This window comes from Schistocerca americana, chromosome 3 (genome assembly GCF_021461395.2).
Source record: "Schistocerca americana isolate TAMUIC-IGC-003095 chromosome 3, iqSchAmer2.1, whole genome shotgun sequence".
Taxonomy (NCBI): domain Eukaryota; kingdom Metazoa; phylum Arthropoda; class Insecta; order Orthoptera; family Acrididae; genus Schistocerca; species Schistocerca americana.
This window is the reverse complement of record NC_060121.1, coordinates 883221674-883239686: the sequence shown is the minus strand read 5'-3', so window position 1 is coordinate 883239686 and position 18013 is coordinate 883221674. Positions and strand designations below refer to the sequence as shown.

The window sequence follows — 18013 nt, the reverse complement described above, 5'->3', positions numbered from 1 at the left end:
CTCCCACGCCACCGCCCGCGAACTGAACACTGCGTACGGTACGCTGCTAGCCCTTTACGTGTCCGCTTGTCCTGTGCCAGAGGTTCCATTCAAAACGTCCGCCGCAGGTAACTACCCTACCTGTCAACGCTTCGAAGTCAAGGAGACGAGCACATTCCCGCGTCCACGGAGACAGAGGTGCCGAACAACGGTGTCGCTCGAGACGGCTGCGTCGTCTGTCTTTGTTATTAAAACAACACACGGCCGCCAACACTAACATTAGCGATAAGGACTGCGACAAAGTAACGCCAGAAGGGCGGAGAGCCGAAGGCGCTGGAGAAGTAACTGGCTTCGCCGGCAGGGGTGGCCGAGCGGTTCTAGGCGCTACAGTCTGGAACCGCGCGACCGCTACGGTCGCAGGTTCGAATCCTGCCTCGGGCATGGATGTATATGATGTCCTTAGGTTAGTTAGGTTTAAGTAGTTTTAAGTTCTAGGGGACTAATGACCTCAGAAGTTGAGTCCCATAGTGCTCAGAGCCATTTGAACCATTTTGAAGTAACTGGCTTCAAATGGTGGGCCCCTTTACTGCTGAGTCCCTCACAAAGGCCAGGCACAGCTCGGGCTGAAATACCAAGTGGAGCTATTTTGTGTGTGTCTAAGAATCATACTTACCGTTTCTGTTACTACACTGAAACGTCAAAGAAACTGGTATAGGCATGCGTATTCAAATACAGGGATATGTAAACAGGCAGAATACAGCGCTGCGGTCGGCTACGCCTGGTGCAGTAGTTAGATCGGTTACTGCTGCTACAATGGCAGGTTATCAAGTTTTAAGTAAGTTTGAAAGTGGTGTTATACCGACGCAGGAGCGATGGGACACAGCATCTCCGAGGTAGTGATGAAGTGGGGATTTTCCCGTACGACCATTTCACGAGTGTATTGTGAATATCAGGAATCCGGTACATCATCAACTCTCCGACATCGCTGCGGCCGGAAAAAGATCCTAGGAGGACTGGACCAATGACGACTGAAAATCTTTCAACGTGACAAAAGTGCAGCCTGCTGCAAATTGCTGCAGATTTCAATGCTGGGCCATCAACAGCGTGTGAACCATTCAAGGAAATATCATCGATATGGGCTTTCGGAGCCGAAGGCCCACTCGTGTATTCTTGGTGACTGCGCGACACAAAGCTTTATGCCTCTACACTGGGCCCGTCCATATCGACATTGGACTTTTGATGACTGGCAACATGTTGCCTGCTCGGACGCGTCTCGTTTCAAATTGTATCGAACGGATGGATACATGAATACATGGACTCTGTATGTCAGCAGGGGACTGTTCAAGCTTGTGGAGGCTCTGTATGGTGTGAGGCGTGTGCAGCTGGAGTGGTATGGGGCCCCTGATAGGTCTAGATATCCCATTCATGTCCATTGTGCATTCAGACGGACTTGGGCAATTCCAGCAGGACAACGCGACACCGCACACGTTCAGAATTCCTACGGAGTAGCTCCAGGAACACTCTTCCGCTGGCCACCAAACACCCCAGACATGAACATTACTGAGCATATCTGGGATTCCTTGTAAAGTGCTACTCAGAAGAGATCTCGACCCCCTTGTGCTCTTACAGATTTATGGACAGCTCTGCAGGATTCACGGTGTCAGTTCCCTTCAGCACTATTTCAGACATTAGTCGAGTCCATGCCACGTCGTGTTTCGGCATTTGTGTGCTCGCGGGACCCTACACGATGTTAGGCTGGTGTACCAATTTCTTTCGCTCTTCATTGTTGATCTATACTCGGGGAGGTATCGTCTAGCGCGTGAGGATATTTCTTACACGAAACGCACGAGTAAACCTATCAGTAATCAACTCCTCGTATGTAGGGACTATCACTCTATAACCAAAGTTCTCTCTCTCTGGTTGGGGCAACCAGGGCATTTGTCCAGGGCCCCTGACGTTCAATGGCTCCTGGCGGCACGCCCGATTTCCCCCCCCCCCCCCCCCCGTCACACACACACACACACACACACACACACACACACACACACACACAAATTCTGTACAGCATTTGCAGCTGAGTTAGCTCCCATGTTAACCATAAAATGCCGTAGATTCTTTGAACAAAAAACCGCCTCCAGTAGTTGCAAGGAAGCAGACGTCACGCCTGTCAAACCACAAAACTGTTGTCCAGTTTCATTGAAGCCTACGTGCTGTAGAATCCTAGATGATATTCTGAGTGCAAACATAACGAGATATCTCGAACAAAACGAGGCCGGCCGTTGTGGCCCAGCGGTTCTAGGCGCTTCAGTCTGGAACCGCGCGACCGCTACAGTCGTTGGTTCGAATCCTGCCTTGGGGCCGGCCGTTGTGGCCGAGCGGTTCTAGGTGCTTCAGTCTGGAACCGTGCGACCGCTACGGTCGCAGGTTCGAATCTTGCCTCGGGCATGGATGTGTGTGGTGTCCTTAGATTAGTTAGGTTTAAGTAATTCTAAGTTCTAGGGGACTGATGACCTCAGAAGTTTAGTCCCAAAGTGCTCAGAGCCATTTTTGAACCTGTCTCGGGCATGGATGTGTGTGATGTCCTTAGGTTTGTTAGGTTTAAGTAATTCTAAGTTCTAGGGGCTGATGACCACAGATGTTAAGTCCCAGAGTGCTTAGAGCCATTTTTTGAACAAAAGGACATCCATGCCAACCAGGATGGATTCCGTGAACATCGTTCATGTGGAACCCAGCTCGCGCTTTTCTCACATAACATCCTGAGAGACACGGATCAAGGCGTTCAGGTTCATGCATAGTGTACAGATGATTTAGTAGACAATGAGGAACCGTAAAGAATCTAGGAGTCACCAAAGAAGTGTGACCATACAAACAAGAAGGAGATGTAATTCATCCACGAAAGAACAGTTGTCAGACCTATTCTGGAGTGTCTCAGCTGTGTACTTACTCCTATATACCACTCCGTCTACAGGCCGCAAGTGGCCCATCGGGACCATCCCACCGCCGTGTCATCCTCCGAGGAGTATGAGGATAGGAGAGGCATGGGGTCAGCACACCGCTTTCCCGGTCGTTATGATGGTATTCTTGACCGAAGCCGCTACTGTTCGGTCGAGTAGCTCCTCAATTGGCATCACGAGGCTGAGTGCACCCCGAAAAATGGCAACAGCGCATGGCGGTCAGGATGGTCACCCATCCAAGTACCGACAGCGCTTAACTTCGATGATCTCACGGGAACCGGTGTATCCACTGCGGCAAGGCCGTTGCCCACTTACTCCCATATACGGCTCTCGAAATGACAAATGACTATCGTGGTAAATATCTGAGTAATTAGAGCTTCCGACCATTCACGATTGTAACAGGAAAGGGGGGGCAGGAGTAAATCGTACTGTGGCACGTTGGGCATCCTCTATCACACGCCACACATCGTCAAGTTGACAAGTGATACTGCTCTGTAGTTATGGGTTACAATTAGAATCAGCTTGCGATCCGCAAGACTATCGTATGAAATTCTGCTTCAGCTATTGCTTAATGACGTGTTAATAGACTTCTTGATAGCCTTCAATACGATTACGCATTGTACTCTTTACTGGGATCAGAATAAGAAGGCGACTGACAGCTAGTTATTTACAAAAGAGCTATCTCAGCAACAGCCAACTAGAGGAGATTCGCGATCACGGTCACGATGTCTTATTCACCAGTATACCCACGACACACCACACATTCATATTGTTGATTCGCCTCCACGGGCAAAGAATCCACCACATTCAGGGAGGATGCTTAATTGCGTTGGACCTCCAGAGAGAATCTCAAAATAAGAAGCGTGGTTCTGAGCACTATGGGACTCAACTGCTGAGGTCATTAGTCCCCTAGAACTTAGAACTAGTTAAACCTAACTAACCTAAGGACATCACAAACATCCATGCCCGAGGCAGGATTCGAACCTGCGACCGTAGCGGTCTAGCAGTTCCAGACTGCAGCGCCTTTAACCGCACGGCCACTTCGGCCGGCAAATAAGAAGCGTGGAGGACATGGACAGAGACTGTGGATAGATGGCGCTAGGTGGAAATGTGGTTCGGCGAGGCTTGCCGAGATAGCCCACGCAGTTGCGATTAACACTGTGTGTCCGGGTGGCACAGCGGTTAACGCAACTGCTTAATAAGCAGGAGATCCCGGGTTCGAATCCCGCTCCGGCACACACTTTTCACTCGTCACCGCATAAAGTCCCGATGCCGCGGACATAAATAGTTCCTTCCCTTTCCTTTCTCACCCTCCACCTTCAATTTACATAAATCGTTTTTTTTGTTCCTCCTGGATACCTGCAATTGGGACTGTGCATCATGAGCCAGATTAGCCGTTCACAGATACAGTTTCCCCGTTGTCATAACGCTCTGCGGACGGCGGTTACTTCAGTTAACGTAACTGTTGAGATTCCTTCTCATCGTGTGCTCGAGTGGTGGTTTTTTTTTTGTTGGCTTCTTTATAATACTCGTGGCAATTTCAGAAGTAACGTCTGAGTTTGCGGAGTTTTTGTGGCGATTATATTACGTGCGCAGAAGCGAAAAAGGAAGACATGTAAACTTCTATTGGTGTTACAAAATGTACTACGTGGAATTCGTTATGAAACTGCTGTGTACTGTTCTTACGAATCACTAGTATTTGGAATCAGACGTTCCGTTATTCGGCTCTTACAAGAATTTTGACAGACCACATTATGACCAATTTTTGGCTTCCTATCTTTATCATTTAGCACCACTTTTTCCTAAAACGATGTAGTTAGGGAAAAATATTCATCTGATCAATCTGAGATTTGGCAGTTTAAACATTAATATACTAAAGCACATGCTGTCAAAGTTTGGAAAAGCAACTTTAACTTTTAATTCAAATCTTAAATTATGGTGCAGTCCCGGCATACTCGCTCGCCTCTGTAACTCTCTAATGATACAGACCTTGTTTCGCCACAACTCGTTTGATATCTGGAGTGGAATGATACGAAGATGTGAATTCAGATCGTTGAGTCAAACATAAAAAGATGTACTACGCCTGTACTATTGAAATATGCTTACCGTTTAGGTACCACAGTTACCTACTTTAAAATATTGAGAGTAATAAATATTAATCTTCTGATGACAAACATTAAGTTTCGTGTGCGCCTCTTGACAAATTTAATTCGTAGGTTAAGACATGGTTTCAAATTCATCGAACCAGCTATGTAAAACCATGCAACTTTCGAACCGTTACCTCCTCTTAGAAAAATTTGTAGGGACGCCCATGCACAGTGTCATGAAGTTGTTTCAAGAACTACGGCATCAGAAAGACATGCTTTGACAACTTCGTAATTTATGCTGTGTAAAATGGGACGAGTTAAATTAACTCGAAGATTAACACAGGTCTATAGACTACGTGGAATGTTGTATCGCCGTGCCGCTGCCACCCACGTTCGGCAGCGTCAGTCTTTCGGTTTTTTGTTTCGTTAGTGGAGCATCTTTCTCCTTCCTTCTTATTTCTCTCAACCTCCTGTCGTTTGCCGGATCCACATGTGGGCTCACTAACCGTGTCATATAAGATGCTGGATGGAGATACGGTTACAGCTTCTGAATTACCGCCTGTTCCCGGTTGGAAAATTTCCTGCTGCCCATGCTTTTACTGGGCGTTGTGGAGAAAAGATGCAGATGTACAGGGTGATTAAAAAAGAATACCACAACTTTAAAAATGTGTATTTAATGAAAGAAACATAATATAACCTTCTGTTATACATCATTACAAAGAGTATTTAAAAAGGTTTTTTTTCACTCAAAAACAAGTTCAGAGATGTTCAATATGGCCCCCTCCAGACACTCGAGCAATATCAACCCGATACTCCAACTCGTTCCACACTCTCTGTAGCATATCAGGCGTAACAGTTTGTATAGCTGCTGTTATTTCTCGTTTCAAATCATCAATGGTGGCTGGGAGAGGTGGCCGAAACACCATATCCTTAACATACCCCCATAAGAAAAAATCGCAGGGGGTAAGATCAGGGCTTCTTGGAGGCCAGTGATGAAATGCTCTGTCACAGGCTGCCTGGCGGCCGATCCATCGCCTCGGGTAGTTGACGTTCAGGTAGTTACGGACATAAGTGCCAATGTGGTGGCGCTCCATCCTGCTGAAATATGAATTGTTGTGCTTCTTGTTCGAGCTGAGGGAACAGCCAATTCTCTAACATCTCCAGATACTGTAGTCCAGTTACAGTAGCACCTTAGAAGAAAAAGGGACCAAAAACTTTATTGGCTGAAATGGCACAGAAAACGTTCACCTTAGGCGAGTCACGTTCATACTGAGTTGTTTCCCGCGGATTCTCAGTGCCCCATATACATTGTGACTTCCCGTTAGTGTGGAAAGTTGCTTCATCACTAAACACAATCTTTGAAACGAAAGATTCATCTGTTTCCATTTGAGCAAGGATAAAATCACAGAAATCGATTCTTTTAATCTTATCAGCTGCAGACAGTGCTTGAACCAATTTCAGACGATAAGGTTTCATAACTAACCTTTTTCGTAGGACTCTCCATACAGTTGATTGTGGAATTTGCAGCTCTCTGCTAGCTCTGCGAGTCGATTTTCCTGGGCTGCGAACAAATGCTTTCTGGATGCGTGCTACATTTTCATCACTCGTTCTCGGCCGTCCAGAACTTTTCCCTTTGCACAAACACTCATTCTCTGTAAACTGTTTATACCAACGTTCAATACACCACCTATCAGGAGGTTTAACACCATACTTCGTTCGAAATGCACGCTGAACAACTGTCGTCGATTCACTTCTGCCGTACTCAATAACACAAAAAGCTTTCTGTTGAGCGATCGCCATCTTAGCATCAACGGACGCTGACGCCTAGTCAACAGCGCCTCAAGCGAACAAATGTACAACTAAATGAAACTTTATAGCTCCCTTAATTCGCCGACAGATAGTGCTTAGCCCTGCCTTTTGTCGTTGCAGAGTTTTAAATTCCTAAAGTTGTGGTATTCTTTTTGAATCACCCTGTATATTGGGAAAAGATGCACTCCAACAAGGGAATCCTGAGGGATGCCAGAAGTTATAGTGGCCCATTCTGAAGTAACGTCCTCTGCTGCATCTTGCAACGTAATATTTTGTAAATAACAATGAAAGCTTCTAGCTGCATAATATACCGATGTTGATTGTTTTGCAGTACCTCACTGTCTGTTTGGCCGGGTCCAGGTAAGCAGCTGCGCGCCACTGACGGAGAGGAGTGCTGGTGTGTATGTGTGGTTGTGACACGGAGGCGGTTGTCTCTGTTTCAGACGCGGGGCGGCATGGAGGAGAAGCGGGGCGCGGGGGCGGCCGTGGGCCGCGCGGGCGGCGGGGGCGGCGGCGGCGGCGGCGGCTCCAAGGTGTCGCAGATGGCGCACATCTTCCAGGCGATGGCGCCCGCCAAGGATGCCGACGGCCAGCAAGGGGCGGCGCCGCCCGCGCACCCCCACCCCCATCATAACCAGCACTCGCCTCGGCCGGAGCGCCGCCGCACCGTCGCCGGCGAAGACGTCTTCAAGGTGAGCCGCCGCGCCGCGGCCAGGGTACAGGGCTACCCGTGTGGTGCGGCCGTGACCCCCCTCTGCTCGTCATTCAGCATCGTCCTTTTGTGCAGCGTGCCACACTGCTGTGGCGCGGGGATTTCGAAGTGTATCGCATCTGCAGACAAGTGCCTGCAAACGAACAAAATATCAATCACGTAACTTCATTCTTTCTAAATGATGATTAAACTGTCAATACCTTCTCTCTCTATAATACTGGGTTGGTCCATAAGTTGCTAGCGTTTCTCCGGAAATTTAAAACACAACAGAGACTTCAGTCCATCAGTAATACACCGAGGAGCCAAAGAAACTGGTACACCTGCCTAATACCGTGTAACCCCCCCGCAAACGCGCAGAAGTGCCGCAACACGACATGGCACGGACTCAACTAATGTTTGAAGTAGTGCCGGAGGTAACTAACACTATGAATACTGCGGGGCTGTCCATAAATCAGTAACAGTATGAGGGGTTGGAGATCTCTTATGAAGAGCACGTTGCAAGGCATCCCAGATATGCTCAATAATGTTCATGTCTGGGGAGTTTGGTGGCCAGCGGAAGTGTTAAGTGTTTCAACTCGGAAGAGTGTTCCTAGACCCACTCCGTAGCAATTCTGGACGTGTGCGGTGTCCCAGTGCCCTGCTGGTATTGCCCCAATCCGTCGGAGTGCACAGTGGACATCAGTGAATGTAGGTGATCAGACAGGATGCTTACGCACGTGTCACCTGTCAGTCGTATCTAGATGTTTCAGGGGTCCCACATCACTCCAACTGCACACGCTCCACACCGTTACAGAGCCTCCACCAGGTTGAACAGTCCTCTGCTGACATGCAGGGTCCATGGATTCATGAGGTTGTTTTCATACCCGTACACGTCCATACGCTCGATACAATTTGAAACGAGACTCTTCCGACTAGACAACATGTTTCCAGTCATCAACAGTTCAGTGTCGTTGTTGACGGGCCCAGGCGAGGCGTAAAGCTTTATGTCATGCAGTGATCTAGGATACACGAGTGAGCCTTCGGACCCGAAAGCCCATATCGATGATGTTCGTAGAATGGTTCGCACGCTGACACTTGTTGATAGCCCAACACTGAAATCTGCAGCAATCTGCGGACGGGTTGCACTTCTCTCACTTACGTCTTGATAAAGTGCCATTGTAGCAGCAGTAACAGACCTAACAATTGCGCCGTTATTATGTCTGTTTACATATCTCTGTACTGAATATGCATGCCTATACTAGTTTCTTTGGCGCTTCAGTGTATATTCTCCTGCACCATTTCCAACAGTCCACCGACGCTGGAGTAACTTTCCGATTCCACGATTGTAAAAAGCACATGGTTTAGAGGCGAAGAAGTCGTTCACACATGTTTAAAGGCATTTTCATCCTGGGAAGTAAATTTCTTGAAGAGTGTTCGATAGAGAGCGAAAAAGGTGAAAATCTGATAGCGCAAGATTAGGTGAATAAGTTGGTTGTGGAATCACTTCTCAACCCAGCTCCTCCTATAAAGTGTTGTTAGTCTAACAGAATGCGGAGGGGGGGGGGGGGGGGTCGGAGTTATCGTGAAATAGCATCACTTCACGCACTCTTCCATTTTGTTATTAGACTGCGTCTGCAAGACGTCTCTGTGTTCACAGTAAATACCAGCAGCGATGGTTACATCTTGGGGAAACAGTTCTTAGCACACCACACCGTTGCTGTTGCACCAGAAGCATAATATACTACTGGCCATTAAAATTGCTACACCAAGAAGAAATGCAGATGATAAACGGGTATTCATTGGACGAATATATTATACTAGAACTGACATGTGATTACATTTTCACGCAGTTTGGGTGCATAGATCCTCAGAAATCAGTACCCAGAACAACCACCTCTGACCGTAATAACAGCCTTGATACGCCTGGGCATTGCGTCAAACAGAGCTTCGATGGCGTGTGTACGTACAGCTGCCCATGCAGCTTCAACACGATACCACAGTTTATCAAGAGTAGTGACTGGCATATTGTGACGAGCCAGTTGCTCGGCCACCATTGACCAGACGTTTTCAATTGGTGAGAGATCTGGAGAATGTGCTGGCCAGGACGGCAGTCGAACATTTTCTGTATCCAGAAAGTCCCGTACAGGACCTGCAACACGCGGTCGTGCATTATCCTCGAGGAATGTAGGGTTTCGCGTTAAATTAGAAAAACAAAGAATATTTTTGAAACGTACTGGCAGATTAAAACTGTGTGCCGGACCGATACTCGAACTCGAGCCCTTTGCCTTTCGCGGACAAGTGCTCTACCAACTGAGCTACCCAAGCACGACTCAAGCCCCGTCTTCACAACCTTACTTCTACCAGTATGTTTGGAAGGTAGGAGACGATGTACTGGCAGAAGTAAGGCTGTGAAGACGGGGCCCGTCTTCACAACCTTACTTCTACCAGTATGTTTGGAAGGTAGGAGACGATGTACTGGCAGAAGTAAGGCTGTGAAGACGGGGCGTGAGTCGTGCTTGGGTAGCTCAGTTGGTAGAGCACTTGCCCGCGAAAGGCAAAGGTCTCGAGTTCGAGTCTCGGTCCGGCACACAGTTTTAATCTGCCAGGAAGTTTCATATCAGCACACACTCCGCTGCAAAGTGAAAATCTCATTCTGGAAAGAATATTTTTGTCTACCGTTATGCGTGTTGCAGTTGCTTCCGTTCTCTACCCTTTACATTGTTTCTACTTTACTATCACCTGTTCATACTGTTTTGTGGCTAAATAAACGCAACCTCTCAAAATTTCGGTTTGTTGCTTTAATTTCGGGCACCAGTGTGTTTAGAGAGGTCTGAATGTGCTCCAGAGTAGGACTAACTATTTTGGCTTGATTTATTTAAGTAAGAGTAAGCCGAGGATGAGCTATTATTCTTCGTATCGTTTGAGTTAATTTGTGAATCATCATGTTAAACTCTGAACTATTTTTAGTTGTTAAACTTTCGTGTATTGTGATCACGAAATGGACTGAATTTTCGCCTAACTTTGATGACTATTTAGTTTGGGGAGTTTGCTACCATTCTCGTAACTTTACTGCATCTGATAAGGTTATGTGGCGTCTGTATTTTAATCGAATATCGTTGGACCACTTCCCCTTTATGTAAGATGGCCTTTCTCGAATAAAAATTATTCAGCATAATTCTGTCATCATCATCAGTTACAGGTGTCAGAATAGAACCCTTCCTTTTAAATTATTCATTAATCTTTTATTTTATATTTCTGTGTATTTTATTAACTCGCAATGCCAGCCACTGTACAGACTATTTGACTACAGGATCACAGCTACAGGTTGTTATTAGCAGGGAGTTAGCGGCAGGACATGAAAGCAGACGTGTGCCACTAAGACCCTATGACTACATCGAGCTATTCTGTTTAAACAGAGGCGTGCATACTTCAAGTACCTGAGGCACGAACAATATCAGACAAAGTCCGCGCCCCCCCCCCTCCCCCCCCCCCCCCCACACACACACACACACACACACACACACACACACACACACACACACACACACACACACACACTAAGGAGACAACGCGCACCTGCGATATTCTTGTCCCGCTGTGTTAAAATTTTTCCTCACCGTCACTGATATGCTATCAGCTGCTGGTCTTAACGGATTAAATCTTATCTCCTCTTGGGTACCAAAGTGACATTATCACAACTGTGAACTATATTGAGATTGGCCGATCGGTAAGTCGGGCAAATTTTAGTTTCATATCAGTGTGACGTACAATGAGCGACTACAGCAGTGCCATCCCCGTCATGTTAGAGAACGCAGTGTGACGGAAATCTGCGTAAGTGATGTAGGTGAGTTCGGAAGTGCGGGAGATTGCTAACCCACACCCCACCCATGTCTCACATCATGAAAGCGTGCCGAACTCAAATAATATTCTCTTCTAAGGGACGGTCGTTGGTTGATTGGTTGATTTGGGACGGGGGACCAAACAGCGAGGTCATCGGTCCCATCGGATTAGGAAAGGATTGGGAAGGAAGTCGGCCGTGCCCTTTCAAAGGAACCATTCCGGCATTTGCCTGGAGTGATTTACGGAAATCACGGAAATCCTAAGGACGCGGGTTTGAAACGTCGTTCCCCCGAATGCGAGTCCAGTGTGATAACCACTGCGCCACACCACTCGGTCCGAAGGATGGACCATCATCAAGAGTGTATCACATTCTCTGGGATAGCCCCTCCAAGTCGGCAGACAAGACCTGAAGGTCACTGACGAACTCTATCGTGGATACAAGCTACGGACATCAATGAGACGCAGACAACGGTTGTATATCTCACACAGTGCTGGAACTGTCCGTTATTCTGTGCGCTACTAAGTGGGATCGACTGTTTTTAATAAAAGCGGCTACACGGGCGCCAGGATGTCACTGGATGTAGAGGAGGCATCTGCTACACCGCGCTCCTGATGAACTCTGGTGACCACGAAAAACTGGCTGCCGTAGTGCACACCCTCAGCGTGAATTTGCCAACCATGTATCATCACCTTAAACAAGGCACAGCAGCAAGCGAAACTGACGCGGGAGCTTAAGCGAACAATCTTTCTCCCTATTCTCCAGAACCGAGTGGACAGCACGATTAAAGTAGATAAATATTGTTAACCCGTGAGGCCTGAAAAACGATGAGAGAAATTATGTGGAAGAGGAGTGGCAGCTCAGTAAGGTTCACACGACCACAGCACATCCGGGACTCGGGTTGCATCACGCCAAAATCCACCAACCGCTCTCCAAGACTTGCGAACAGCGCTGCAGGGAGAATTGGCGTTACTGCCTCAACATGAGACTGATATCATTCACAAAATGCCCCATCGTTTGTCAGGCCTGGATTACTGCCAGAGGTGGTCACACCCCATACTGAGCGCATTAGCGAGTTGGAATGTGTGTTAAATTAGAGTGCATTATCCTGCTGAAATGTAGGGTTTCGCAGGGATCGAATGAAGGGTAGAGCCACGGGTCGTAACACATCTGAAATGTAACGTCCAATGTCGCCAAAGACGAATGCGACCATCATGATGCTGTAAACATAACCTTGATTCATACTAAAAAATGACGTTTTGCCATCCGTGCACTCATGTTCGCCGTTGAGTACACCATCGCAGGCGCTCCTGTCTGTGATGCAGCGTCAAGGGTAACCGCAGCCATGGTCTCCGAGCTGATAGTCCATGCTGCTGCAAACGTCGTCGAACTGTTCGTGGAGATGCTTGTTGTCTTGCAAACGTCCCCATCTGTTGACTCAGGGATCGAGACGTGGCTGCACGATCCGTCACAGCCATGCAGATAAAATGCCTATCATCTCAACTGCTTGTGATGCGAGGCCGTTGGGTCCCAGCACGGCGTTCCGTATTACGCTCCTGAACCCACCGATTCCATATTCTGCTAACAGTCATTGGATCTCGACCAACGCGAGCAGCAATGTCGCTATACGATAAACCGCAATCGCGATAGGCAACAATCCGACCTTTATCAAAGGCGGAAACGTGACGGTGCGCATTTCTCCTCCTTACACGAGGCATCACAACAACGTTTCACCAGGCAGTGCCGGTCAACTGCTGTTTGTGTGTGAGAAATCGGTTGGAAACTTTCCTCATGTCAGCACGTTGTAAGTGTCGCCACCGGCGCCAACTTTGTGTGAATGCTCTGAAAAGCTAATCATTTGCATATCACAGCATCTTCTTCCTGTCGGTTAAATTTCGTGTCTGTAACACGTCATCTTCGTGGTGTAGCAATTTTAATGGCCAGTAGTGTATCTACAAACATCTTCCTTGCATCCACAGCACCAGATTTGCGCATGGTGGCCAAAATTGGAATTATTATTATTTCCCCGCGCAAGTCGTTTCACAGCCAGTGACAATGCTACTGGGGTGTGCGTAACTGCCAGTGGCGGAGTGTCGTCCCTGACCGCCAGCTGAAACCGTAGCCTCTCGCCCAAACGCAATGGCTAACCGAGCGGGGTGGCGCAGTTATTAGCACAATGGACTCGCATTCGGGAGGACGACAATCCACACCCGCATCCGGCCATCTTGATTTAGGTTTTCCGTGAGTTCTCTAAGTCGCTTCAGGCAAATGCCGGGATCGTTCCTTTGAATGGGTACGGCCTACTTCCTTCTGCACCCTTCCCTAATCCGATGGGACCGATGACCTCGTTGTTTGGTTCCGTGGGGCGGCGAGTAAGTTTCTTCACTGGTTTAAAGTTTTGATGCCGTCTTTAATCACGTGAGCCTGGCAACTAATTTGGTGGTCAGCCAGAAAGCGAAGGGAAAGATACTGACCTTAGTTTACAGTCTGCACGGCCACATTCCGGTCCAGCCCACTGAAAGAAAAGTGTCTTTCCCATTTCTTTTCGGCTTCAGGATTATGACTTCAGTAAAAGTTTAAAGTTCCAATCAAGATTTAATTTAATTAAAGTTCCTCACAAACAACACTTAAAATTGAGTTATGTTCAATTGAAAACAAGTCTTTCTAATGTAACAGCACCTTTAGCAGTTCGAAGGCGACCTCTACGGTAACTTCGTACCCTGACTAACATCACTCAATTGAAAGTTCGCAATAAATGTTCAAAAATTAATGCTCGCCATAAAAGTGGAAATAAATTCACCACTTGCCACGCGGAATTGAATTTCACACTGACGGCACACTAACAGTTATTTTACCGAATTCTAAACGATTCAGGACGGTGTACAGTCCTCGCGAATTCACTATCCGTTTTCACTGCCAAATACGCGCTTGCCACAGCTCAGCTCTGACATTATCCGAGGCAGAGCGCGACCAGACGTTTAACTGGCGTGCACCTCACAGTGTCTGAGAGCGAAGTGAACCTTCCTAGTGCTTCAGGGGCTGTATTTATAAGGTGCCGGTGCGGACTGCCGAGGAAACATCTGTTGTCTCTGTCTATTTGCACACGGCGGCAGTCTACAAACGACCGCTATCTCGGGCACATGATCTTTAATAATACAGTTACCAATTACTTCATAAACTTCTTAATTTTTCCTGGTATGCAGATAAGCAGTTTGAAAGCACGTAGAAAGTTTAAACTCGCTAGAATGAAAACTTTGCTTAATAGAATTTATTTAGTGGAACTAACGGTAGATTGTTACCTCCGAACCATATCTTTGCTTATATCAGTTGCTATTTTTGTTACGAGTCTTAAACTTGGTGTAGCTCTATTATTTGATATATTTAATCATCTGGTTTAACCAAAATCCTCTATCATTAAAATTTCAAGTACTTAATCTACAACACTTAGGTACATTTCAGTTATAAAATTAGTTTTTATTTAATTACTCAAAAACTATGAGGTAGATTAACGTGAACTCTGTTATTATTTTTGGGGTGTACTGAAGCATAAAACAAATTTTCAAGTTTCTAAGTCCATTATTTAGCGCCTCTGATTTTTCCGAAAACCGTGGATTCTGGTGGTAATTTTTGTTTGCTGGTTTTGAAAACCAGCATCACTTATTTATAACGTCTAACTGCACCTTCTGACCAAATTCTGGCTTCCTAGCGTCATTATCTAGCGCCCCTGATTTTTTTCTTAAAACGGCATTTTTCCGTAAATTATTAAGTTTAGAACATCAAGACTTGGTATTTGGAATATTGTTACTAACCTATAATTTAACAAAGTTTTAAACATAAATTTTGATTTTTAATTTCATACTAAATTGTGGTGCAATACTTGTGCGCTACATGCAGACGCGTTAAGGCTACTAACAGTGTACTGGGGTAAGTCCCGGCGCACTCGCTCGCAACTGTATCTCTCACATGATACAGCGCTTTGTTTGCTTCAGTCCCTTCCCACAACCAACTGCTGTGTGTGGTGATTGATGTAAGTCTAGGTGTGGTGAAGAGGACTTGGATCTGTGGTTGCGTTGCAGGAGCCGGCGGGCGGCGGCGAGAAGCCGCAGCAGGCGACGGTGGTGCGCACCGAGAGCCACGTGGCGCGCTTCATCACGGCGCGCGCGCTCTTCGAGAAGCTGGGCGACGCCCCGGGGGCGGCGCCGGGAGCGGGGGCGGCGCCGGTGCAGCCGCCGGCCGCGGCCGCCCCCGCCGCTCCCGGGCGCCGCGCGGCCGTGCCGGGCCGCCTCCAGCTGCGCGCGCCCCGCTCCGACGGCGCCGCCCCCGCGCGGCCCGCCGCCAACGGCCTCCACGACGAGGGCGCGCCGCCGCCCCCGCACCCGTTCGGTACGTAGCGCTGACGCTGAAACTGCTTATCGTGTGGTGCGTCGGGCTCGGTGTACAGGGAGCGGGTTGCCACACGGGATGGACGCGCTTCTACCCGCCAAGGCCGGCACACACGAGTATCTACACTTGAAAACCGGTCAAAATTATTTTATGCTTTTGTTTTGCTGTGGGATCAAATGAAATACATTGTTGTTGTTGTGGTCTTTAGTCCAAACACTGCCTTGATGCAGCTCTCCATGCTACTCTATCCTGTCCCAGCCTCTTCATCTCTTAGTAACCACTGCAACGTACATTGTTCTGAATCATCGTACTGTACTCATCTCTTGGTCTCCCTCTGCGATTTTTATCCTCCACGCTGCCCTCCAATACTAAATTGGTGGTCCCTTGATGCCTCAGAACATGTCCTGGCAACCGGTCCCTTCTTCTAGTCAAGTTGTGCCACAAATTCCTCTTCTCCCCAATTCTCTTCAGCACCACCTCATTAGTCACGTGATCTACCCATCTAATCTTCAGCATTCTTCTGTAGCACCACATTTCAAAAGCTTCTGTTCTCTTATTGTCTAAACTGTTCATCGCCCATGTTTCATTTCCATATATCGCTCCACTCTATGCAAATACTTTCAGAAAAGACTTCCTGACACTTAAATTATACTCGATTTTAATAAATTTCTCTTCTTCAGAAACGCTTTCCTTGTCACCACCAGTCTACATTTTATATATTCCCTACATTATTTGATTTTAATTATGTGTTTATGAGCAAAATAACTGATGATGGTCGAAGTAGAGAGGATATAAAATGTAGTCTGGCAATGGCAAGGAAAGCGTTTCTGAAGAAAAGAAATTTGTTAACATCGAGTATAGATTTGACAGGAAGTCGTTTCTGAAAGTATTTGTATGGAGTGTAGCAATGTATGGAAGTGAAACATGGACGATAAATAGTTTGGACAAGAAGAGAATAGAAGCTTTCGAAATGTGGTGCTACAGAAGAATGATGAAGATTAGATGGGTAGATCATATAACTAATGCGGTGGTACTGGATAGGATTGGGGAGGAGTTTGTGGCACAACTTGACTAGAAGAAGGGATCGGTTGGTAGGACATGTTCTGAGGCATCAGGGGATCGCCAATTTAGTATTGGACGGCAGCGTGGAAGGTAAAAATCGTAGAGGGAGACAAAGAGATGAATACACTAAGCAGATTCAGAAGGATGTAGGCTGGGAGATGAACAAGCTTGCACAGGATAGAGTAGCATGGAGAGCTGCATCAAACCAGTCTCAGGACTGAAGATCAACACAACAGTATGTGTTTATTTACAAAATGTACAAACTTAGCATCCAAACTGTTGCAATATATCTTTATTCAGTGTCTAATTGTTGGTCATCGTCCTTTTCGTCGTCTTTACCTTCCTGTGTAGTTTTGTCGTTGTGTTTTCATGTGGAAATAAAGACGGTTAGTTTGCAGTCATTAGACTCATGGCCTCTTGAGAAAATGGAATGCCTAGGTCTGCTATAACTTCGATATGGGTCTGAATCTCAAGATTTTGAGGTAACTAAAATACCGATAGAAATACTGTCTATTAACGTACAATTTAATAACAGGGTGTGTACGCCGCGGGAAACCCGGGAACTTTTTCACTCCGAAGAAATCCGTGAACTACGTGAGAACTTTTTAGAATTCCTGGAATTTTTCATTGTTTTACTCTCCAATTAAATTTTTGTAATTTTAACTGGTAGGAACTGATGATCTAACAGTGAGTTTCACTTTAGCCCGGTCCTGCAGAACAATACTGCAGCAAGAAAAGAAACGAGAGAATAACACCAAAATTTTAGCTGCAAAGAAAATGTACCTTGTAAAACAACAAAAATCAGTGCATGAACAGCCGTGTGTGGACAGCAAAATATGTCAAAGGCTTTACGATGAAGACTAAAGAGTACTTCGTATAAACGAACTGCTTTCGATGAGTGTGACGTCCCAACTGTTTGCATTTCTAACACGTCACGGAAAAATATTGCAAACGGTGATTTGAGAAGCGTTATTTTCAAAGTAAATTTCCCTTTACACAAGATCAGTTACGTTATTTGTGAGAATGTGCGATGAATTTCTTAAATCGTGGAGCGCTTGAATCTCATTCAAAATTTAACGCTTTGAGGACCAGCCACTTCGAAAACCAGCCATTTATGCTACTATTTAAAACTTCACTGTCACATTTGTGTTTGATACATGTTAAAAAGTAACAGATGTCAATAAAGGCCAGTCTTGGAGGTTAATTTTCG

The 18013-nt window shown here is 46.6% G+C and overlaps 1 protein-coding gene, 1 long non-coding RNA gene and 1 other non-coding gene across 3 annotated transcripts in view; all 3 read left to right on the top strand.

Moving 5' to 3' along the window:
• Positions 1-7307, top strand: part of LOC124607399 — a 615541-nt gene extending 608234 nt beyond the window's left edge. Inside the window, exon 4 of the long non-coding RNA XR_006978824.1 lies at positions 7273-7307. This is a non-coding gene — a long non-coding RNA (uncharacterized LOC124607399). The remainder of the gene's footprint in view (positions 1-7272) is intronic.
• On the top strand, positions 4098-4171 carry Trnai-aau. The gene has a single exon. It is a non-coding gene; the product is annotated as a tRNA-Ile (tRNA).
• A 64-nt stretch (positions 7308-7371) lies between the features above and the next one.
• LOC124606464 overlaps positions 7372-18013 on the top strand; it is a 183695-nt gene continuing 173053 nt past the window's right edge. The window contains exons 1-2 of the mRNA XM_047138446.1: positions 7372-7545; positions 15435-15578. Of these exons, the coding sequence (XP_046994402.1) occupies positions 7372-7545; positions 15435-15578 (318 nt within the window). The remainder of the gene's footprint in view (positions 7546-15434; positions 15579-18013) is intronic.